The sequence below is a fragment of the Podarcis raffonei genome, chromosome 14 (assembly GCF_027172205.1).
Source record: "Podarcis raffonei isolate rPodRaf1 chromosome 14, rPodRaf1.pri, whole genome shotgun sequence".
Classification (NCBI taxonomy): domain Eukaryota; kingdom Metazoa; phylum Chordata; class Lepidosauria; order Squamata; family Lacertidae; genus Podarcis; species Podarcis raffonei.
Genome location: NC_070615.1, coordinates 10,296,892 through 10,320,911, shown reverse-complemented (window position 1 = coordinate 10,320,911; position 24,020 = coordinate 10,296,892). Strand labels below are relative to the sequence as shown.

At 43.1% G+C, this 24,020-nt stretch overlaps 1 protein-coding gene across 6 annotated transcripts in view; it reads left to right on the top strand.

Moving 5' to 3' along the window:
• MYO9A (myosin IXA) overlaps positions 1-24,020 on the top strand; it is a 183,915-nt gene that overhangs the window by 146,030 nt on the left and 13,865 nt on the right. For 3 of the 6 annotated variants that reach the window (XM_053364310.1, XM_053364308.1, XM_053364309.1), the window contains one exon: positions 1,604-4,939. The exons of 2 other annotated variants lie outside the window; for them this stretch is intronic. In XM_053364310.1, coding sequence (XP_053220285.1) covers positions 1,604-2,088 — 485 coding nt within the window. In that variant the 3' untranslated portion in view covers positions 2,089-4,939. Of the gene's footprint in view, positions 1-1,603; positions 4,940-24,020 lie in introns of those variants that run through there. One more of the 6 variants, XM_053364311.1, reaches the window with a different exon arrangement.

The window sequence follows — 24,020 nt, the reverse complement described above, 5'->3', positions numbered from 1 at the left end:
TAGTGTATAAGGAGTTTTTGTTTTTGTTATTAAAACATTGTTTAAGTTATTTTTGAGTCCCTTTTTAATGCATGGTCTCCCCAGCAAGCTCTCTGCAGCGCTACTAAACTGCAAATAGCCAACATGTCTGTCTTTGCTTATAACTGATGTGTCGTCTGCTTTACCATATGTAAAGGTTGAAATATAAATCAGTTTTGATGTTGCTTGGAGAAAATGGCATTCATTGCCTCCCGTGTGATGAATTCAAGAATCCCTCAGAAACCTGAGTATTGCAACTTTTGTGTTAAAGCAAAGTTCTACACCTCATGGCTGCAGACAAAAGTATGAGTAGCCAGCTCCTGCAAAAGTTGACTGTATCGGAGAAAGAAATACCCCCTAGTCAATTCTGCATTCTAATAATGGTGATGATCCTAAAGGTCTTCCCAAAGTAATACAATGGAGAATAACCAACTCCAGCCTTTCCAAATACAGTGGTACCTTGGGTTACATACGCTTCAGGTTACATACGCTTCAGGTTACACACTCCGCTAACCCAGAAATAGTGCTTCAGGTTAAGAAGGGCTCCGGCGGCATGGCAGCAGTAGGAGGCCCCATTAGCTAAAGTGGTGCTTCAGGTTAAGAACAGTTTCAGGTTAAGAACGGACCTCCGGAACGAATTAAGTACTTAACCCGAGGTACCACTGTACCTCTGTAGTTTGCACACAACCTGCTCTGTGCAGCTCTCCCAGAGGTGATTTGTCCCATTGGGTTAAATAGCAGAAGAGAACCGAATGCAAGCAAGAGAACTTATTGATAGACTGGGTGCCCTTTGCCATGGTCCATGAGAGGCAAGAATGCTCCCCTCTCCAATCGGCTGATTGTCATGGTACTTGATGGAGCAAACAAGTTCTTCTAAAGGAAGAACAGAAGGGATCACCAGTTGGAGAAATCAATGAGTAGGGAGCACAATGTTTTACATGCACCAGACCCTGGGAACAGTTGGGTTTGGAAGCAGGGAATATGTGCTCACCACAAAAAAGGAAGGCTTAGCTACAGTTCCGTTATGTAGCAGTTTGTTCCAAGTAGTATTTATTAAGGAATGTAAGAAAAAAATTCCCAAGATAGTTTTACAAACAAGTTGGGAATCCTACCAGCATGTGCAAGCTGTCGTTTTGTTTTGGATGTGCGTTCCCAGTGTGGGAGCCAGTGTGGTGTAGTGGTTAAGAGCGGTAGTCTCCTAATCTGGGGAACCGGGTTCGCGTCTCCGCTCTTCCACATGCAGCTGCTGGGTGACCTTGGGCCAGTCACACTTCTGTGAAGTCTCTCAGCCCCACTCACCTCACAGAGTGTTTGTTGTGGGGGAGGAAGGGAGAGGAGAATGTTAGCTGCTTTGAGACTCCTGAAGGGGAGTGAAAGGCGGGATATCAAATCAAAACTACTACTCCTCCTCCTCCTCTTCTTCTTCTTCTTCTTCTTCTTCTTCTTCTTCTTCTTCTTCTTCTTCTTCTTCCCATTAGTGGTTTTCCCTGATTGTATTCTGTTTTCCATACAACTCAGTCAGATATGTGCATTTTGGGATAATGCCAACACTTCTGACACTTCTCTTGTATCTCTTTTCTGCCAGATAGAAATTTAGCACTTGGCTTCGCCAGACCCATCAAGGCAGACACCATCACTACCAGGCCTCGAAGGCATCTGAAGAAGCAGCAGGAATCTGTGGAGTCGGTAGACTCCTCTGTGTCTGCTCCATCTCTGTCACCCTCTCCTTCCTCTTCCTCCTCCTGCTTACCTCATGTAACTAGGAAGCGATTCCAGATATACTCCAAATCGCCTTTCTACCGGGCAGCTCCCTCTGGGGATGCCACAGCCCTCGAACAAGCGCCAGGGCACCTCAGAGGTTTGGACGACAAGCCGCAGTTCACCACTAGAGGGACTTTCAATCCCGAGAAGGGCAAGCAGAAGCTGAAGAATGTGAAGAACTCCCCGCCAAAAGCCAAAGAGCCCCCAGAGGCAAGTGCCGGGCCAGGCCAGAAGAGACAGCCTGATGCTGCCAATTACAACAATGCCCAGCAGCTGGTGCTACTCGGAAACAATGAATTTATGGTATGAGCCGCACCAGCTGATCGCGGCAAAATTGTAACATCTAATCCATGACATCTTGCTGCTTCTTCAACCCCGTCTGCTGCCACCGGCGTTCTGGAACTCAGTGTGTTGGGACTCAGTGTGTTCCCTCAGTAAACCTGAAGGAAGGAAGGGCCGGCGAGCTGTATCTGCATATTCTGTCAGTCCCCAGTTCTGTCTGTGATGGGCAAGGGAATGTGCAAGCAGACAAGAACACCAGAAGACAATTGGAGTTCAGGGACCTTTTCTTGATCCCAGCTATCAAAGCAGCCAACTTTAGGGATTGGGTTTTTGCACTGGGATTCATAAGCAAGGGCCCTCTTAGACGGACCCGCAGCATAAAGGAGACCAAGCTCTTGTTTGAAGCTATTCCTTATTTGCTTCATTGTGTTGTCAGATATTTAAAAATGTTCATTTCCACCCAAGCACTTCTCAGACAACCGTCAGGTGCATACCTGTTGTGGAAAAGAGAGCTTTTTGACTTTTTTTAAAAAAAGGTCAGAATAACAAATGCCAGTTTGATTCCAGGTAGGTCAATGCCAAATATTTGTGCCGAATGTTCAGTAGCCATAACCACAACAGGTGTTCTGTTTTCAGGGTACAGGAGAGGCAGCATAAATATTAGGAGATAGAACCCTTTGTTTTTCTGGCTATGCCCTGGACACACTCTGCTGCTAGATGAGCAAAAAGCTCCACAAACAGACTGACGGGCAGGAAAAAAGTCACTCCCACAATCACGTTACTCAAGCAAAATGGAGATGGGTTGAGAAGCAGTAAGGAGGGCTGCTGTCACAATCAGTCTGTTTAAAATGTGATTTAACATCACTTTTTTGCTGAACATCAGTATTAAGCAAAGTCAAAACAAAATCAGAGACTACTTGAAGCTCTTTGATAGTATTATGGTTACTGAAGTTCAATGTAAATATGTTTTGTTTTTTAACTTTCCCCTCACAATGTGGGACTTAACTTTTTTCCCTTTAATGTGGGACATTTATGCCAGGAAGGTAAATGGGTGGGTGGGGGAAGCTAGAATTAGATCTGAGGTCTTGACAGTGTGAAACAACAGAAGGTAGTCGTTTTTTGCATCCTTATGTCATGAGGCAACTCCCAGCAGTACCTTGCATTTGGAGCTTTCAGGAGTTTGTCTTTGTGATGAAATAGCTGTGAATGTGTGTGGGAAAATTTGCTCCAGTTCTTGACTTTAGCAGTAATGTATGTATCTTTTAAAGTGGACCTTTGGGGAGCCCCATTTTTTCAGAGCATCACTGAGGATAGCAGAAAATATTCAGATGGCTAAGGTTTGCCCAGCTGCTTTGTAACACCCATGCAAATATAGGTGTAATTTTAAAAAATCTTTTAATATTAAAAAAACTACCAACAGGGGCCGTGTACTGTGATTGTATACATGAGAGCAAGAAATCTGATAACCTTTAGTTACCAGCTTTTGTTAGTGATTGTATGCAGGTCCTACGCCTCATTTCCAGTCTGAGTGGTCTGACTGGCTAAGAATCAGTGATGAGTTGGTGGTTTAAAACCAAACATGCAAGCAGCCCCTTCCAAATTCAGGCCGGGGCTTCCAATTACAAAAGGGGGGGGGGCGCAATTGAAAATTGCAGCTCCATTTGTGTGGGTCTTGTGGCACAAACCAGCTGGACAAACTTCATTCCACTCGATATCTACTGCCACTTTACTCATTTGCACTTGCCCTGTTAGTCAGACTTTGTCTGGCTGGTGACACAGGAATCCTCAGCTATGCTCTTCCTGCTTCAAATTACCCTTTAAGAAAGGGAGGAAAAAGAATACAGCAATTTGGGACACCCACAGCCAGAAAGGGTACCCTACTCTCTGCACCCACCTCTCTTAATGCTTGTATGTTGCAGACTAATAAGCTGCATTCCTCTCCTCCTCCCCCCAATCCTGCTCTTGGTCCCGAACTGCATGATAGTCATTGCATTTTCCCCACACACATTAGATGCTTCTTTCTGTTTGAGCCACATTCAGCAAGTGCACAAAGATCCTTTGGAAACTTGTCTTCTGGCCCTCATTTTGATGAGTTGCTCTGCTGGGAAGTGTTAGGCTCTGCATACACTCCAGGGTACTAATTCCCATTTCTTCCAGTGCAAAGCCTTCATTTCAGCACTGGCCTTGTTGGGGGAGGAGGAGACACAATTACATAATTCAGATGGGTCCAAGCCAGAGTTTTGGTTGTTGCACTGTTTGTTTTGGTTTTGATACTGGCAACAGGAAGAAAAAAAGTATTTCCATTCATTTCCACATCCATATTTTTGCCTGATACCTGTCTTCCAAGATAGCAGTCTACTCTCCCCACCTGCACTCCCTGACCCTGTGCAATCTGTAAGTACAGGGTCTTGGAATTTTCTCCCCACTCATGGTATTAAGTGAATGTACTCACCACTAGAAAGGACGTTGGCTGCATATAGTTATTTTTAATGGATTTTTTAAAAGTAATTTATAAGTATACTGAGTGTAAATTTTAAAAGACTTATGTATTGTAAAAGGATATATTGTCCTGTGTCATACTCTATAAATCTTACATGTTTAAAGAAGAATTCTATAAAGGAAAATGCTTTATTTTGCTCACTGAACCAGCTGGCTTGCAGTTACGCAGTCAGCTGGCACATTGTAATTTCATGTCTGGAGGTTTCTTTAGTTTTTTAAATTAATGTTATTTTTGTTTCTCTTTCCTGGAACAAGGCCGTCATATTCAAAGTGCAATTTGTGTAATATTTTGTAAATATGATACTATATGGCTGTACAAAAACAACTTTATGAACAAATAACTTCTAGCTTATTAAAGAAGAAAACAATGGAAAATAAAGTGATAGTGGCAGATTTTTTTCCGTACATAGTGATGATCATAATCAACCATCTAGACAAAGGCTTTTGTGTCTTTGGGAGACTGTGAGGGGAATATTGAGAGCATGAAACCTAAGTTAGAAGCAGAAGTTTTCCAGGGAAGTCTTAACAAGGCCATATAAATTACCATATGTGGTTCTGGGACTATGCCACTTCAGACTGCAAGGGCACATTTTAATCACTAGGGGCAGAAGAGCACACTGGGTGGGTGGGGCTGTTAAGTAAATCTTGTCATATGGGAAGAGAGGTCAGGGATCCCCTTCCCTAATGTGCTACTTTTCTTTCTCATTATAGGTACCTCCATAATCCACCTACTTTTTCGTCACAAAGCAGGCTCAAATAATCCAACAGGCCTCAACTCTAACATAGATAAAATTCCATTCCACCCCTACTACTCTTACAAAGATCTATTAGGTGTTTTAATTATATTATTATGCCTTCTCCACTTGGCACCTTTCTCACCAAATCTATTAGGAGACCCAGAAAACTTCTCCCCTGCAAACCCTTAGTTAGCCCAGCACACATTAAACCAGAGTGATTTCTCTTTGCCTAAGCTATTCTTTGTTCAATTCCTAATAAACTAGGTGGTGACCTAGCTCTTCTATTCTCTATCCTACTTTTTATACCAATAATACACCTATCAAAACAACACACCTTCTCCTATCATCCACTATCCCAAATACAATTTTGACTTTTAGTCTCGGATATTATCATTTTAACATGAATTGGGGGCCAACCTGTAGAATACCCATTTATTATTATTGACAAATTAGCCTCAGCACTTTACTTTATAATTCTTCTTCTCATAACTGCTGCAATAGAAAATAAACTCCTCAAAAGGTAACTAGCCTTAGTAGCTTAAATTAACCTAAAGAACTGGCCTTGTGAGCCAGAAATGAGACACACCCTCCTAGGACATCAAAAGAGAAGGCCGCAACCCCTCATCGCCAGCCCCCAAAACTAGCATTTTAATTAAACTATCTTCTGTCTCCCCACAGCCGACTAGAGCGGCTTTTTTGCCTCATGCACTAGTATGGAGTGACGATCTAAATACTGTACTACTATGTATATATTACATTAACTCCTTTACACCATGATAAATTATATATACATTATCCTGTATATAAGACATAATACATATATGTTTAATTATGCATTAAATATTTACCCCATGAATATCCTTATATATTTTAGTACCTATAAATTTTACATAATACATACAGTAACAAGTCTTGTTCCTGTATCATCTTACTAAACCAAGTTAAGTTCATGGGACAAGGCAGTGCATATAGCAACTCTAGGAGCACAGACAGGCTAGCTGTGTCTTGTTGCTGAGTGAACTTCTGCCTGCAGGTCTCACCTGGCCTGAGTTCACTATTAAGTCCATCCAGTGGTGGAGGAAGCCACTTGGGAGCCTGGGGCAGTGCGCCTAGGGGTGGGCTGAGCTGCCCACAGGGGCGGGGTGCACCGTGGGGCCTCCGGAGTCTGCCTGCCTCCTCCCACTCACGCCCTACAGCTGGGGTTGAGGCAGCGGGCAGACCGCTTGGGCAGCGCAGGGCCTGTGCACACCCAAGCCACCACATCTCTCCCAGGAAAGACACGTGGCTCGGGCGTGCTGCAGGCCCCGTGGTGAGTGCCATCCAGCATTTTGTCACCCCCCTCAGTGGTGACACCCGGGGTGGTCCACACCCACCCCTTCCTCCGCCCCTGAGTCCACTGTTGTAAGATGATTGTATATCCTTGCAATATCCAGTGACCCTGCTGGTTCTGAAGTATTTCTTGCGCCTGAAATTTTTGCAGCTATTATGGTACTTCTCTTCAGATGCAGGCCAAGCAACGCTTCACAAAACAATGTCCCAAGGAGAGATTGGAAAACTGGCAGCTGCACAGAAGACTGCAGCTGCAGATGGAAGGTATAAAATGTTTAGCCAAAAGAAAGGGGGAGATCCTGAGTTAATTGCTTCTAATTTTCTTCCCCCTTCATATCTGCATTTTATTTCCTGTATGTGTGGACAAATTTCAAAAAGCCATTCCGTTCATCTCTCCTCTGAGGAGAAACTGTATGAGTGACTATTTCAGACATTCCACACAAGTAAAGAAAGAAAGGAAAGATTGCAAGTCATTAACACTCTTACTTGCAATGTCTGAAGCTGCTCTCAGCTAAAGCAAAAGTTAATTGACTGCCAAATTTATTCTTATAGCCTCCAGCACCTTTGGAAGAATGGGAAGAAGTGCTTCAGTGCACTTTGACACTAAGATATTTTTCTAAGTGAAGAAAGGCGAACAGAGGCTTGAAGAAGAAGAACCTCACCACAGTTCCGAGTTAAATCTCTTTTTTCCTCCCTCGCAGCTCTCCGCTTCCCCCTTCGCTCCTCAGCTCAGCCCCACTCACCGCCTTCTCCGGGTGACCCACGCGTGCCTCACCTGACAGGAGGAGAGACTTATCCGACAGGGGCGCTGGCCGTGCGCGCCAGAGGGGGCCCCCACGACTCGCCCCCTGCTGTGTAGCAGCACTCGCACCCAAGTGGGCGGATTTGCGCGATTGGCATGATCGCCATCGTGAAAATCCAACCACTGATCACAAATATGCCCGGCCGCTGGGCGCAATCGGCGGTCAGATTTTCGCGATTGGCGGGTGGTGCTGGCACGCCCGACGGGCAGTGCTCACCCCCTGGTTGACCAGCCAGGGGTGCGAGCACTGCCCACTGGGGGTGCCAGCGCCACCCACCAATCGTGAAAATCCAATCGCCGATCGCATAAAACCACCCGCTGGGGGGGGGGTGAATGCCACCTGCCAGGGTGTGCCAAGCTGATTGCCGGGTGTACTTGTGGAATCAGTGGGCGGATTTTCACGACTATCATGCCAAACGTGAAAAACCGCCCACCGGGGGTGCGAGTGCTGCCACGCCGATCCACCCGAGGGGATTTTGTCACCCCCCCAGGCATGACACCTGGGATGGTCCGCACCCCCCTTGCAACACCCCTCTCTAGTACAAAGACCTATATGTCCTGTTTGAACAGATTCTAGAGGAAACAATGCGGCTTGAACATAGAGACTGGTGTGAATCACCTATCCAGGTCTGGGTCAATACCTTCAAGGTGTTTTTGGATGAATATATGACAGAGTATATGCCTTCAAATTGTACTGCCTTAAAGGTAAACTGGTCCGACACATCCTACCAAATTATTACTCTTATATCCCACTGAAATAAGGATCACATTCTTTTTCTGTACCTTAAGAGCCTCCCTCTTGTGACCTTACTACCTCCTAAAGCTTTGTTTTGTAGAAAGGGCATTCATTGCTGAGGTCCTGGCACTAACCACTTTCCTTGCAGTTTGTAATATGTCTCATAGTCTCCCTAATTAGTAGGTTAAATAACAAATGCAATTTGAAAAGTTTAGCTTGCAGTACTCAACACAAAATTAAGATCAGGAAGCATCAGCAACTAACTTAGGTCCATTCATTTCAGTCGGTCTACTTTGAATAGGACTTAGTTGCAGGGCCAGCCCCCCCATGGGGCAAGGTGAGGCAACCATCTCAGGGGGCAGGATCCACAGGAGCAGCAGATCCCAATGCTGCTGCTTCTTTGGCAATCACCTGTAGCTGAGTAAGATTGTCTTCCATGAACAATCTTTTAACAGTGAGTCTGTAAGTGACCGTGGAGGCCAGTTCTGGATTCACACGTCCTTCCACAGTGGAGACATTGGTTTCCAGGTGGGAGTTGATCTCGGTGAGGGTTTGCCAAGCGTGCCTTCCTCTTAGCACGTTTCTCCCTTGCATCCTGAGTTCAAGTGTCTTCAAAGCTCATAACACCTTTGGTAAAGGCTGTTCTCCAACTGGAGCGCTCGCAGGCAAGTGTTTCCCAATTGTTGGTGTTTATACTACATTTTTTTAGATTTGTCTTGAGACAGTCTTTAAACCTCTTTTGTTGACCACCAGCATTACGCTTTCCATTTTTAAGTTTGGAATAGAGTAGTTGCTTTGGAAGATGATAATCAGGCATCCGCACAACATGACCAGTCCAACAAAGTTGATGTTGAAGAATCATTGCTTCAGCACTGGTGATCTTTGCTTCTTCCAGTATACTGGTATTAGTTCACCTGTCTTCCCAAGTGATATGTCAAATTTTTCAGAGACACCATTGATGGAATCTTTCAAGGAGTTGGAGATGGCATTTATAAGTGGTCCATGTTTCCCAAGCATACAGTAAGGTTGGTAGTACAATAGCTTTGTAAACAAGCATTTTGATTTCCCTGCGAATGTCCCGGTCCTCAAACACTGCACTTCAATCGGGAGAAAGCCGCACTCACAGAGCTCAGACAATGCTGGATTTCGGCATCCGTGTTGGCCCTTGTGGAAAGATAACTGCCCAGGTAGGAGAAGTGATCAACATTTTCCAATATTACACCGTTGAGTTGGATTTGTGGTGCTGCAGAAATTTTATTTTGTACTTGTTGGTGCAGCACTTTTGTTTTTTGGATGTTGAGCGATAGGCCAAGCTTTTCGTAAGCTTCTGCAAAGATATTTAGGATGGTTTGGAGGTCATCCTCTGAGCATGCACACACTATGTTGTCATCAGCATACTGAAGCTCTATGACGGAAGTTACAGTAACCTTACTCTTTGCAGATATTTATTCAGGGCCAGCCCACCCATGAAGCTAGGTGAGGTGACTGCCTCGTGTCAGGATTCACCAGGGCAACAGACCCCGATATAGATCTTTCTTGCCCCTCTGTTCCTGATGTAGATCTTCCCTCACTCCTTCTTCCCTGGTAGGGAGGGCGACAACATATGGGGGTTTGTCTCAGGTGCCAAAATGTATTGGGCCAGCCCTGCTTAGTTGAAAACAATATCATAATTGTGTGCTCACATCTTTTAAATGGCTGCCATTCTAGAATAGAACCAAGTCTTTTGGACAGAGCTGGAAGCATGGAAAAACATGCAGAGGGCAGCTGTTTAGTACTAAAGTAGGGCAGGATTGTTCTTTAATTTATTAATCCCTTTGTTGGGTATCTTTTTAAAGGCACCGGTATCACCCTGGCAGCAGGATTCTAGACGCCTCCAACCACCCCAGAGCTAATTGAGCAGTGTCTTAGGAATGCTAGAGTGCTGAAGGCTGGATGTGAAATGACAGAGGGATGTACTGGGCAGGGGAGAAGCATTATGGGAGATACCAAATGTCCACCTGACATTAATTGGGCCCTTGAAAAGTGCTTGTGAAGGATTGAAAGATACATGAGGAGGCAGAATGAACCGGAGGGGTGACTGGGAGAGAAGATTCTGAACCTGTTAATTTCTGATTTAGCTCTTTCTGTTTCAGGTAACCAAAACAGAAAGAAAAAAGAGAAGGAAGAAGGAAGCAGATGTTGTAAGTTGAAAACTTCCTTCTTTTATTGCACAGGTGTCAAACACAAGGCCCGCGGGCCAAATCCGGCCCGCCAGGCCTCCTCATGTGGCCCGTGTAGCCACCGCCGGCCGCCAGCCTTCACCTTTTATTCTCGCTTTTTTTTTTTTGACACAAGAAAGTTTACATGGTGCGGCTCCCTACTCGCCCCCCCCCCGTCGCTCTTAAGGACGTGGCTGCTGCTTCAAATGTCCCCGCGTCTCTCAACTTGCGCCTTCGTCGTCGGGGGCCGAAGCGAGGCGGGCAGCTGGCTTCTCTCTCCCGCTCACTGCTCAAAAAGAGCAAGCGGAAGGTCAGGTCTCTCCGCGCCGCGGAGGGGGAGTCTTTCTCCTCGGAGAAACTTTTTTATTCCAGCCTTGGATCTTCTCCGGGGATGCCGGATTCCGGCGTGCAAACTCGCCCTGCGGGAGGCGTCCTCTTCTCCGCCGCGCTGGATTTCACCAGCCCGGGGCTTCCCTTCCTCTTCATTTCGCCTACCTCTCCATCTTTGCACAGCCAGCCTTTCCAGGACCGACGATGCCCGTGATCAAGTTGTTCTTTGGGAATATGGGGTGGCTGGTGGGGGGGGTGAGCGGGAGAGAGAGAGAGGCGCGCGCACACACTCCAAACACCCTTAAAATAAATGTAAAGTAGGGGCGGCGTTGATGATGGCCGTGATGGGAGGGGGCTGTGTTCCCTGGCACCCCCTCCGCTCCCCGCCCCCCACCTCCTCCTCCTCCTCTTGCAATTTCGCGGCAAGCCAAGCGAGGAAGGCGATCTGGCGTCCGGCTCTCTATCTCAGCTCCACAAGTTGGACTCCGCGCCCGCGCAGCGACGCTGGGCGGTTCTCCCTGCCTTCCGGCACATGTCAGTCCCGCTGGCACATTCCTGGGAGGAGATCTGACGCGGCTCCTTGCAGCCCTTCCATCACTCGGTCACACAATTGGGCGGCTCGCTCTCCGCCCTGCCAGCAGCTCCGCCTTGATCTCTCCCTCCCGCCTCGGGGAAGGAAAGGAAGAAGCCGGAGATCCAGTTGCAGGCAGCGCGCTCGCGCTCTTTCGCCTTTTGCGCTATGCAGTGGCACCCCGAGATGGGGGGGGGCAGGGGAATTAGCCAAGGAAAATGAGAGTGCACAAGGCATGTTGATGCTTTCCTGTCAGAGCGCTCTCTCTCTCTCTCTCTCTCTCACACACACACAAACACACACACACACACACACACACATTTTATTTACAGCCCCATGCCGTGTATGTTTACTCAGAAGCCAGCCTCACTTTCTTCGACAGGAGTTTCAAGTAAATGCACATAGGATTGCAGCAATCGTCTCATTAGGGCTCATTCTTTGTAACAACTTTGTTTCCTAGTTCTGCTGGATCTCTCAGCGGCCTTTGATACAATCGACCATAACATCCTTCTGGACCGTCTACATTATTACAAAAAACAGTAATAATTGAATGCAATGACAATAATTTATGATAATAAAGAGTGGACACATAGTCCTACAGATACAACCGGCCCTTTGAGGGTGACCAAACTGCTGATGCGGCCCCCGATGAATTTGAGTTTGACACCCCTGTGTTTAAATGCATTATTCTGCACCAAGTATTTAGGAAGGTCTGTTCCAGGAGTAGGGAACCTGTGACTCTCCAGATGTTGCTACAATCAGCAGGTGTGGTGGGGTGCTCAACCAATTCCCCCTTTTTAAAATGCTTTCCTGTCAGCATGAGACACAGTACAGCAGCATTCGAGTGTATTAATTGTTGTGTTCCTGATTTCAGTATGCAAGCATGCTTGCCACAGAAAGTGCTGCCTGAGGACCACAACCAAGTGCCCCAAAAGGTAAGGTTTCTTTCATCTTCAGCTTGCAGTGGTATTTCAACATTCCCTGCTATAACTTGCATTATTGAATAGTGAAGGACCTCAATTTTAGGAATGGAAAATCCAGATTGCTATGGCAAAGTGAGTCTTCTGCTAGGCTCTCGTCTTCAACTCTGCAGCATAGGTTCTTTGTCAGCCCCGCTTACCACATGGAGAAAGCTGTTCATATCTTCCTCACAGTTTATAGATAATGTAGGACCTGTGTTGCAACTGCCATAACAATATCGATTTTCTAAGGCCCTTACCATAACTTAAGTGCCCTAGTATGAACTATTTGGTTCCACAGCACCCACTAATTTTGTACTCCTGGTTTCCACCACATTAGATAAATGAGTAATGAATATGAACGCAAGGAAAAATTTTAGTTGCTGGTCTACCTCTAAACTGTTCCTTTTCATCTTTCTATGTTTAGTACATTCAGGCTGATGTGACTTTGGGTAATGTATTCGGATGTAGCATGAGCAAAAACTATGATCATCCTTTGAGATATTCTCAGGGTATATGTTTTTGTGAACCAGGGTGGCTAACTCTTTCTGCATGTAACTAGCAGTCTTTTTCTTTTCACTGTGAAGCCTGGAAATACATTTGGAAGTATTTATTTGAAGCAGTTTCTGTTTACGTTGTCCCTGGTCTGCCAGATCCAACCCCCCCATCCCCCGGATTGTGCATGTGCTGTGTTGTGAATAAACCAGATTTGCACAATTTCTGATAAACGGTAGATGATAGGTCACACACAGTTAGGGTACTAATTACTTGAAAATAAATAGGATTTTATTTCTAATAAATAGTACAGCCATCTTAATCTAGCTGTTTTGCTGGGCCTAAATTTGCTTGGGCCTAAATTTGCTGGGCCTGCTATCAAAAATTTAGCAAACAAGAAATGAGGGTATTCCATCCAAGTAAAATATAGATAATGTGGGGTTTCCCCCTCCCCCATACTAGAGACTAAGTGGTTTGCTGCCTGGATCTCGTGTATTAAATGTTTGAATGTAGAAAAAGCAAGCTTGGAAATGATAATAGTAATGCCGGAACAATTGGCTTGAGATGATTTTGTTATACTGTTCTGGTATCACTGAGGTTTTATCTTCTTTGAGTCAGGGTTTTCCATTTTAAGAATGTTTTTGTTTTTCGATGGTTACAGAAAATGTAACATGAAATGTGACATGAAAAGGTTTATTGAAGAATTCAGCCAAATCTCATGACTTCTGTGGCCTTGGGGCCTACCATACCTCATTTTTTGGAAACTTTTCAATTAATACTTAATTTCTCAGGCTACTGATGGTTTATTTATCTCTGCACTGAGAATTCCTACTGTTATGCATTCACCTGCAAAGCTGAGGCTTGTGAAATGGGAGTCCTGCACTTCAGCAAACCAAGCAGTAAAGCCTAGAGAGAAGGGCAGAGTCAGGAGCAGCCTTGGATGGGGACTGCTTTTCAGAGCCATTTTTTTGACTGCGGCTCCACTTTTAGCTCTGAGTTTTTCTTTGCTGTTAACTGGGACTGTGGTGCTGCTGCTAACACAGTGGTGTGAACACAGGAGTATAACAAGAACAATAGCTATCTAGAAAAAGGTGAGGCCTGCACAACTTAACAAGGCCTTTCCTTGGTCTCTTATTCTTACTACGCGGATTTTATAGACCACTTCACATCCACTGGCCCCAGTCTGGTGGAACGCTCTGTTGCAAGAGACCAGGGCCCTGCGGGACTTGACATCTTTCCGCAGGGCCTGCAAGACGGAGCTGTTCTGCCAGGCCTTTGGTCGGGGCTCAGTCTGACCCCTCTCCTTTTACAAGACCCTGCATACAAGTGGCCTCTCTAACTCTTCTCGCTGGCTCATACAAATAGCTGACCCAGGTGAGTACTTAAGGTTTCCAACTCCTATAGTTATAGTTATAATTTGTGGGTCGCCACCTGAACTTATTTTGATTTTAATTCGATTTTAAGCTGTATTTCAGTCAATTGCTGAAATTTATGTTTTAATATAGGCCTTGTTGGGGGAGGAGGAGACAGTGGCGTAGCGTGGGTTGTCAGCACCCGGGGCAAGGCAAGTAATTTGCGCCCCCTAACCCGTGGATTTTAGCACTCGAGTCTCTTCCACTAGATTAGCGCCCCCCCAGATGTTGCGCCCGGTGCGGCTGGCCCCCCCGCACCCCCCACACCACGCCACTGGGAGGAGATACAATTACATAATTCAGATGGGTCCAAGCCAGAGTTTTGGTTGTTGCACTGTTTTGTTTTTGATACAGTGGTACCTCGGGTTAAGTACTTAATTAATTCCAGAGGTCCATTCTTAACCTGAAGCACCACTTTAGCTAATGGAGTCTCCTGCTGGAGCACGATTTTTGTTCTCATCCTGAAGCAAAGTTCTTAACCCAAGGTACTATTTCTGGGTTAGCGGAGTCTATAACCTGAAGTGTATGTAACCCGAGGTACCACTATACAGGGTCTTGGAATTTTTCCTCCCCACTCATGGTATTAAGTGAATGTACTCACTACTAGAAAGGATGTTGACTGCTTATAGTTATTTTTAATGGATTTTTTAAAAGAAATTTATAAGTATACTGAGTGTAAATTTTAAAAGACTTATGTATTGTAAAAGGATATATTTTTCTGTGTTATACTCTATAAATCTTACATGTTTAAAGAATTCTATAATGGAAAATGCTTTATTTTGCTCACTAAACCAGCTGGCTTGCAGTTACGCAGTCAGCTGGCACATTGTAATTTCATGTCTGGAGGTTTCTTTAGTTTTTTAAATTAATGTTATTTTTTCTTTCTCTTTCCTGGAACAAGGCCATCACATTCAAAGTGCAATTTGTGTAATATTTTGTAAATATGATACTAAATGGCTGTACAAAAATGACTTTATGTACAAATAACTTCTAGCTTATTAAAGAAGAAAACAATTGAAAATAAAAGTGATTGTGGCAGGTGTTTTCCATACATGGTGATGATCATAATCAACCATCTAGACAAAGGCTTTTCTGTCTTTGGAAGACAGTGAGGAGAATATTGAAAGCATGAAACCTAAGTTAGAAGCAGGGAAGTGTTAACAAGGCCATATAAATTATGTGGTTCTGGGTTTATGGCACTTCAGACTGCAAGGGCACATTTTAATCACTAGGTGGCAGGAGAGCTCTCTCTCTCTCTCTGTCTCTCTGTCTCTCTCTCTCTCTCTCTCTCTCTCTCTCTCTCTCTCTCTCTCTCTCTCCAGGGTTCCCTAATGTGCTACTTTTCTACATGCAGGGAGGTTGCTAGGTTTTTAAACACAGAAAACAATTCAAACATTTAATTTTTCATTAGGATCATTAGATGTTCTGCAATGGTACTTTCATAGGAAAAGTCTGCCATTTAGGTTTTTCTGTTTGTGTCAATTGGCTTTGTGTCTGGGGCTAGGATAATCATACTTGCTGCAACGGCACAACAGCCCTTTCTCACCCTGGTACCGTCGGGCCATTCCTCACTTACACATAGTGCAACCGCCTCACGGTACACCAATTACACAAACTTCTTCAATATACCCCAGATTATCTAGTGGGGGACTTGTGTGAGGGAAAACTTAATGATTTGGAGTCTCAGGCAGGATTTGATCAAACAAACAAGAAAGGTTTTATTAAACAAAGTACGTTTTTAACCCAAAGTGGGTAAAACAAAGGGTACTTCAGGTTATAATGTTATTCAGGTAACCGTTCACCTAATAACATTTATACTAAATCTAACTGATGTTATGGACTCTCAATCAAGAACAGCTTCTTTTAAACTTCAGTTGCTTATGTTCAGTTACTTCGCTTCAGGTAGAGATTACAGGTTTTTAGACTAAATGGTAAATGCTCAGTTTATTTCCAGTTATTTCACTTCAGTTCTTTCTCAGGTGTTGCATGGCTGTTATCACTTAATACTTTGGTTCTTAAACAAGGTGGCACTTTCTGTCAGTTCCGCACCCCTTTGAGAATCCTACTCCTGAGGTACTCCAAGTAACAGACCCTAGGGATTGCCACACCCCTCTTAACTGGTTTGCGAGTCTTCTCTTTCTAGAAGAATCTCTCCCCTCCTGACTGGAATGGGACCTAAGTAGACTGTCTCTCTTACAGCTTCTACTTCTCCTGGCTCAGCCTCCGAGTTATTTCCGGCCTATTACTCTCACAGGACACCACACACTGTCCTTCACACTAAGCTCAGAGACTCCTTTCTGTAGCTTTTGATACATTCCTCAGAGTGGATGTTTCTGCCCAGAACCAACTCCCTATCTCCCAACCTCTCAACTTGTCTCTCCAAATCCTCTCCTTTTAAACTGCCACCCCTGAACCCCAGCCAATCAGACGTTGCCGTTTGTTAACCGGTTGCTAGCAGGAAAAAGAAAAGAAAGAAAAACACTTGGTGACCCAATTTGCCCAACAAACAAACTTTTCCCTCACGCTTGCCACCCTAGCAAATGCCTGATGCCTGCAGTAGCAGAATCTTGTGGGAATTAGACTCTAGTTCCCATCTACAGAGCTATGCGAAAGAAGAGACTGGGTTGTTTAACCCTTTAATTAGTTCCCTTTCCCCTCCTATAAAAATTACGCAAGATATTCTCTTTTTAAAGTTTAAATAACAAATAACCTTTACTCAGTGTACTTGCACTTGTTAGATTAAATGTACAAGCCAGGCAGGTGTAACTCAGGTTACTAATACATCTTACATAGATTTGTATCTAAGACAAAAACTCCTACAGAATGACTAACTCTGAGGCAGAAACTAGCTGAACAGACCGACTGCTCAGCTGCTGTCACACATAAGAATGTTCATAATAACTGACATAACTGTACCAACTGCCTCTGGAAAAGGGTATATGACATTCCAGAATACTATTTTGGCATGCTATAGCCCTTGTGAACATTAACCCTTATCTTTGCATGTTGGATGCTTTCATCTGAGTGTGACTGCCCTTCCTTCCATATAAACGTCTTATCTTTCCCCTACTAGAAAAGCCAAGAGCAGGGGAACTGGTTAAATTGTAAAATTGTAACATCTCATCCATGGCATCTTGCTGCTTCAAGTTCAGGGACCTATTATTGATCCCAGCTGTCAAAGCAGCCGGATTCAGGGATTGGGTTTTTGCACTGGGATTCATAAGCATGGGCTCTCTTAGATGGACCTGCAGCATAAAAGAGAACAAGCTCTTGTTCGAAGCTATTCCTTATTCACTTCATTGCATTGTCAGATATTTAAAAATGTTCATTTCTACCCAAGCAATTTTCAGACAACTGTCAGGTGCATACCTGTTGTGGAAAAAGAGAGCTTTTTGGCTTAAAAAAAGAAAAAAGGTCAGAATAACGAATGCCAGTTTGATTCCAAGTACGGTAGGGCAGTGCCAGATATTTGTGCCAAATGTTCAGTAGCCATAACCACAACAGGTGTTCTGTTTTCAGGGCACAGGATAGGCAGCATAAATATTAGGAGGTAGAATTCTTTGTTTTTCTGGCTTTGCCCTGGACGCTTGGTGCTGCTACATGAGCAAAAAGCTCCACAATCAGACTGATGGGCAGGGGGAAAAGTCACTCCCAGAATCACATTACTCAAGCAAAATGTAGATGGGTGGAGAAGCAGTAAGGAGGGCTGCTGTCACAGTCTGTTTAAAAAATGGGGCTCCCCAAAGGTCCACTTTAAAAGATACATACATTACTGCTAAAGTCAAGAACTGCCCCCCCCCCATTTACAGCTATTTTATGACAAACTCCAAATCCAAGGAACTGGTGGGAGTTGCCTCATAAGGATGCAAAAAAACAGACTACCTTCCATTGTTTAACACTGGCAAGCCCTCAAATCTAATTCTAGCATCCCCTCCCCATTTACCTTCCTGGCTTAAATGTCCCACATTAAAGGGGGGAAAGTTATGTCCCACATTGTGGGGGGGGGGGAGTTTAAAAAACCCCAACATATTTACATTGAACTTCAGTAACCATAATACTATCAAAGAGCTTCAAGTAGTCTCTGATTTTGTTTTGATTTTGTTTAATACTGATGTTCAGCAAAAAAGTGATATTAAATTGATTGTGTCAATTGGCTTTGTGTCTGGGGCTAGGATAGTTATACTTGCTGCGACGGTGCAATGGTCCTTTCACGGTACACCAATTACATGAACTTCTTCAATTTACCCCAGATTAAAGGTATCTAGTGGGGGACTTGTGTGAGGGAAACTTAATGATGTGGAGTCTCAAGCAGGAATTGATCAAACAAACAAGAAAGGTTTTATTAAACAAAGTACGTTTTTGACACAAAAGTGGGTAAAACAAAGGGTTCTTCAGGTTATAATGTTATTCAGGTAACCGTTCACCTAATAACATTTATACTAAATCTAACTGATATTATGGACTCTTAATCAAGCACAGCTTCTTTTAAACTTCAGTTACTTATGTTCAGTTACTTTGCTTCAGGTAGAGATTACAGGTTTTTAGACTAAATGGTAAACGCTCAGTTTATTTCCAGTTATTTCACTTCAGTTCTTTCTCAGATGTTGCATGGCTGTTATCACTTAATACTTTGGTTCTTAAACAAGGTGGCACTTTCTGTCAGTTCCGCACCCCTTTGAGAATCCTACTCCTGAGGTACTCCAAGTAACAGACCCAAGGGATTGCCACACCCCTCTTAACTGGTTTGGGAGTCTTCTCTTTCTAGAAGAATCTCTCCCCTCCTGACTGGAATGAGACCTAAGTAGACTGTCTCTCTTACAGCTTCTACTTCTCCTGGCTCAGCCTCAGCCTCCAGGTTATTTCCTGGCCTATTACTCTCACAGGACACCACACACTGTCCTTCACACTAAGCTCAGAGACTCCTTTCTGTAGCTTTTGATACATTCCTCAGAGTGGATGTTTCTGCCCAGAACCAACTCCCTATCTCCCAACCTCTCAACCTGTCTCTCCAAATCCTCTCCTTTTAAACTGCCACCCCTGGACCCCGGCCAATCAGATGCTGCCATTTGTTAACCGGTTGCTGGCAGGAAAAAGAAAAGAAAGAAAAACACTTGGTGACCCAATTTGCCCAACAAACAAACTTTTCCATCATACTTGCCACCCTAGCAAATGCCTGATGCCTGCAGTAGCAGAATCTTGTGGGAATTAGACTCTAGTTCCCATTTACAGAGCTATGCGAAAGAAGAGACTGGGTCATTTAAAATTACGCAAGACACTCTCTTTTTAAAGTTTAAATAACAAATAACTTTTACTCAGTGTATTTGCACTTGTTAGATTAAATGTACAAGACAGGCAGGTGATACTTAGGTTACTAATACATTTTACATAGGTTTGTATCTAAAATAAACACTCCTTCAGACTGACTAACTCTGAGGCAGACAGCAGCTGAACAGATGGACTGCTCAGCTGCTGTCACACATAAGACTGTTCATAACTGTACAAACTGCCTCTGGAAAAAGGTATATGACATCCCAGAATCCTTTCTTGGCATGCTATAGCCATTGTGAGCATTAACCCTTTTCTTAGTATGTCGGATGCTTTCATCCTGCTAACCTGAGTATGACTGCCCTTCCATATAAACTTCTTATATTTCCCCTTCTAGAAAAACAGGAGCAGGAGAACTGGTTATAGGTTTTCATTACTCTGTCCCTAGCAGAATGCTACACGCTCTCTCTCCTTATGCCTCTATTCCAGGCATTAGTCACTGGTTATAAAAAGAGTTTGTTCCTGACATTCCGGCAAGTTCAGTTTGTTGTCATCTGTCATCAACAACCTTATTGATTGTCTTGAAATCGAAGCCTAACCAAAGGGAGCAGGGGTCTTCCACAGAACTGGATCATCAGTTCTTCAATATAAATGATGTTCTCCAGTTTGCAGTCTGGCAATCTCTAGAAAGACAGTGGGTGTCCACTGTAGTAAGTCTAGGATTGGATTGCAGTAGAAAGGCAACACACTCAAACCCATCTGAACTATAGATTATGAGCCCCAATCCAGGCCTGAAACTGGATCTGTTCAGCTACATGACTTTCCAAACGAGGTGAATGGGTCAGAACTGTGAACAGTAAATGAATTTTTTAAAAATAAATAAAAAATTATACAAGCTTCCAGTTTATTAATACTTATACAAGCCCAAGAGTCAGCAGATTCCTCAATTCCTGAATCAGAAGCCCTAAGAAAGGGATTCTGCCTTCAAACTGGTCTCATTTGTCACATAAAAAGTTCAGAGCTAACATCTCCTACTTAGTATGAAAGGGCAGAGTCAAGCATTTCTGTTGGCTTAGGGCCAGGCATGTGCCCCAACCTTCTCTTTGTTTCATGTACAAGCTGTGGTGTGCCTTGATTGTCCTCAAAACTTACTTCAATACAGGATGTTAGCCAAGAAAAATCTTAATTTTTAAATAATCAGGAATCCCCCCTGTAGAGGCTGCGTTTTCCTTTTTTTTTTCTTGCATAATTTTTATTAATTTGTAAAAATCAAAATACAAATCAAATTATATCAATACTCTTGTTTTTTACAGAGAAAATAAAAAGGACTTCCTTCTGCCATTCCACGAATCGTCCATAATAACAAAAAATAAATAAATCCGCATTCCTTTGTATGTAGTGCCATAAGTCACTCTCATTCTTCCTTTTTCCATAGGCATTACCCTTTGCTTCTACAGAGCACCTTTGAAACCCACTAGTGTTATCTGTTCATCAGTTAAGCTTTTCAGATATTCCGTAAAACTTTCCCAATCTTTGACAAATCTCTGATCTTTTTTATATCTAACTTTTCCTGACATCCTGTCCATCTCCACATAATCTAGTAGTTTGGCTCTCCATTCCTCTATAGTCGGCAAACTCTCTTGTTTCCAGTTTTTGGCTATCAACACCCTTGCTGCCGTTATAGCATATTGGAACAGTTTGCAGTCCTTCTTTTTTATCTCCTTTCCTACCAAACCTAGTAAGAACGCCTCTGGTCTTTTAGCAAAAGTATATCTTAACATTTTCTTTATTTCATTGTGTATGCTTTCCCAGAACTCTTTGACCTTTTGGCATTCCCACCACATGTGGTAGAAAGTCCCTTCCCTTACTTTGCACTTCCAACATTTGTTGCAAGATCCGTACATTCTGGCTAATTTTACCGGGGTCAGATACCAGCGGTAGAACATTTTCATTAAGTTCTCTTTTAGTGACACACAGGCCGTGAAATTGAGGTGATGTTTCCAAAGTTTTTCCCACTCTTCAAAATAAATGTTACGGCCAAAATCTTTAGCCCAGTGTGTCATTACCGCCTTAACCTCCTCGTCACCTAAATTCCAATCTAATAGTTGTTTATACATTTTGGATAGAGTTTTTATGTTATTCTCCAAAATCTCAGATTGGAATCTGGACTTTTTGTCAGCATATCCTTTGCCTTTAACGTCTTTCTTAAACATATCGTTTATCTGATGATAATGTAGCCAGTCATATACTTGGGATTTGACCTGCTCAAACGGCCTCATTTTCCACTTTCCTTCCGCCTTCATTAGGAGTTGTTCGTAAGTTGCCCAATTGGCTCTCATGTTGGTCTTTTTAACCGACATAACCTCTAATGGAGACAGCCATTGGGGTGTTTTGGGTTCTAACACATCCTTATATCTTTCCCAAACCTCTATCAGGGGACCTCTAAATATATGATTCCCGAATCCCTTATGTCCTTTCTTCCTCCCATGCCACAGATAGGCATGCCACCCTGATCTATTGTCGTGGCCCTCTAGGTCTAACACTTCCGTATCTTCCAGTTTTATCCATGTTTTGACCCAGCATAAGCAGGATGCCTCGTAATATAATTTTAGGTCTGGGAGAGCGAAGCCTCCCCTCTCTTTTATATCCGTTAATAATTTAAATTTTACTCTCGGCTTCCTCCCCTGCCAGATGTATCTAGAAATTTCTTTGTGCCAGGTTTTAAATATCTTTATATCTTTAATGATCGGGATATTTTGAAAAAGAAATAGGATTCTTGGCAGTACCGACATTTTAATTGTAGCTATTCTTCCCCAGAATAGCAATTTGAGCCGACCCCACGTTTCTATATCCTTCTTGACCCCTTTCCATACAGTTTCATAGTTGTTTTTAAATAAGTCTATATTTTTTGGTGTTATCCATACCCCTAAATATTTCAGCTTTTTTGTCACTTCTATTTCTGCTTCTCTTTGTAATTCCTCCAATTTGTCTAATTGCATATTCTTAGCTATTATTTTTGTTTTCCTTTTGTTTAATTTGAAGCCCGCTACTTCCCCAAATTGGTCAAATTCTCTAAGTACCTCTTTTATTGAATCCAGTGGGTCTTCCATTGTTACAACCAGATCGTCTGCGAAGACTTTAGTTTTGTGTTCGTGATGGCCGACCCTGATTCCTTTTATTCCTTTATTATCTCTGATGGAGTTTAGTAGTACTTCTAATATCGTTATAAATAACAGTGGGGACAGTGGGCATCCCTGTCTTGTTCCTTTAGTTACTGTTATTTCTTCTGTCTCCACATTGTTTATCAACAATTTTGCCCTTTGTTCCGTGTAGATTGCTTTTATCCCGTTGTAAAATTCAGTACCTACTTCCATGTGTTCCAGTTGTCTCAGCAAAAATTCCCAGTTTACGTTGTCAAACGCCTTCTCAGCGTCCACGAATAACAATATGCCTTGTTTGTCGCATCTTTCTGTTAAATATTCTATTATATTAATAATGTTTCTTATATTATCTTTCATTTGCCTACCCGGCAGAAAGCCGGCTTGGTCTCTGTGGATATTTTTTACTAAGATGGCCTTGTATCTTCTTGCAAGGACTCCCGCGAAGATCTTATAATCTATATTTAATAGGGAAATAGGTCTGTAATTTTTAATTTGTTCTAAATCTGAATCTTGTTTTGGGATTAATGTAATCAGCGCCTCCTTCCACGTCTCCGGTATTTCTCTTTCATTAAGAATGTTGTTCATTACTTCTTGTAGTGGAGTCGGTAGAACCGGTGCCATTTCTTTATAATATCTACTACTAAACCCATCTGGGCCTGGGGCTTTCCCATTTTTTAAATCTGTTATTATTGCTTTGATTTCCTCTATCTCAATTGGGGCATTTAATTTCTCTTTATCTGCTGGGGGGATCTTATTGATGTTCTTAATCGTTAAATATCTCTCTATTTTTCTGGTCCTATTCTTTCCAGTATTTCTAAAGAGCTCTCCATAGAAATCCAAAAAAGCTCTCCTTATTTCCTTAGGTTTGTTTATCTCTTCTCCTTCCACCACTATCCTGTTTATCGTATTCTGTTCCTTCCTTTTTTTCAGTTGCCAGGATAGTAGCTTTCCCGTTTTGTTGGCATGTTCGAAACTCCTCTGTCTCAATCTTTTGATTTTCCATTCTATCTCTCTATTTACCAGCATTGTGTATTGTGATTGTAAAATTTTTATGTTCTCTTTTATTTTCTTATTTTTTGGGTTTTGAGTTAATTTCTGCTCATTCTCTGCCAGTTGTTGTATAATTTCTTTTTTCCCTTTTTCTCTCTTTTTATTCTTGATTGCGCTCTGCTGGATAAAAAAACCCCGCATCACCGCCTTACCCGCGTCCCACACCACCTTCAATTTTGTGTTATTGTCTAAATTGTCCTCAAAATATTCTTTTAATCTGGTTTGGGCTTTTTCTACTACCTCTTGGTCGTCCAATAAGTAATCTTTAAGTTTCCATCTATTTGATCTGCTTTCCTGCCCTCTTAGTTCCATAATTAATGGATTGTGGTCTGAAATTGTTCTAACCTGAATCTCCACCCGTACCGCTCTAGTAGTTATCTCTTTCGAAATCCACATCTGATCCAATCTTGATGAT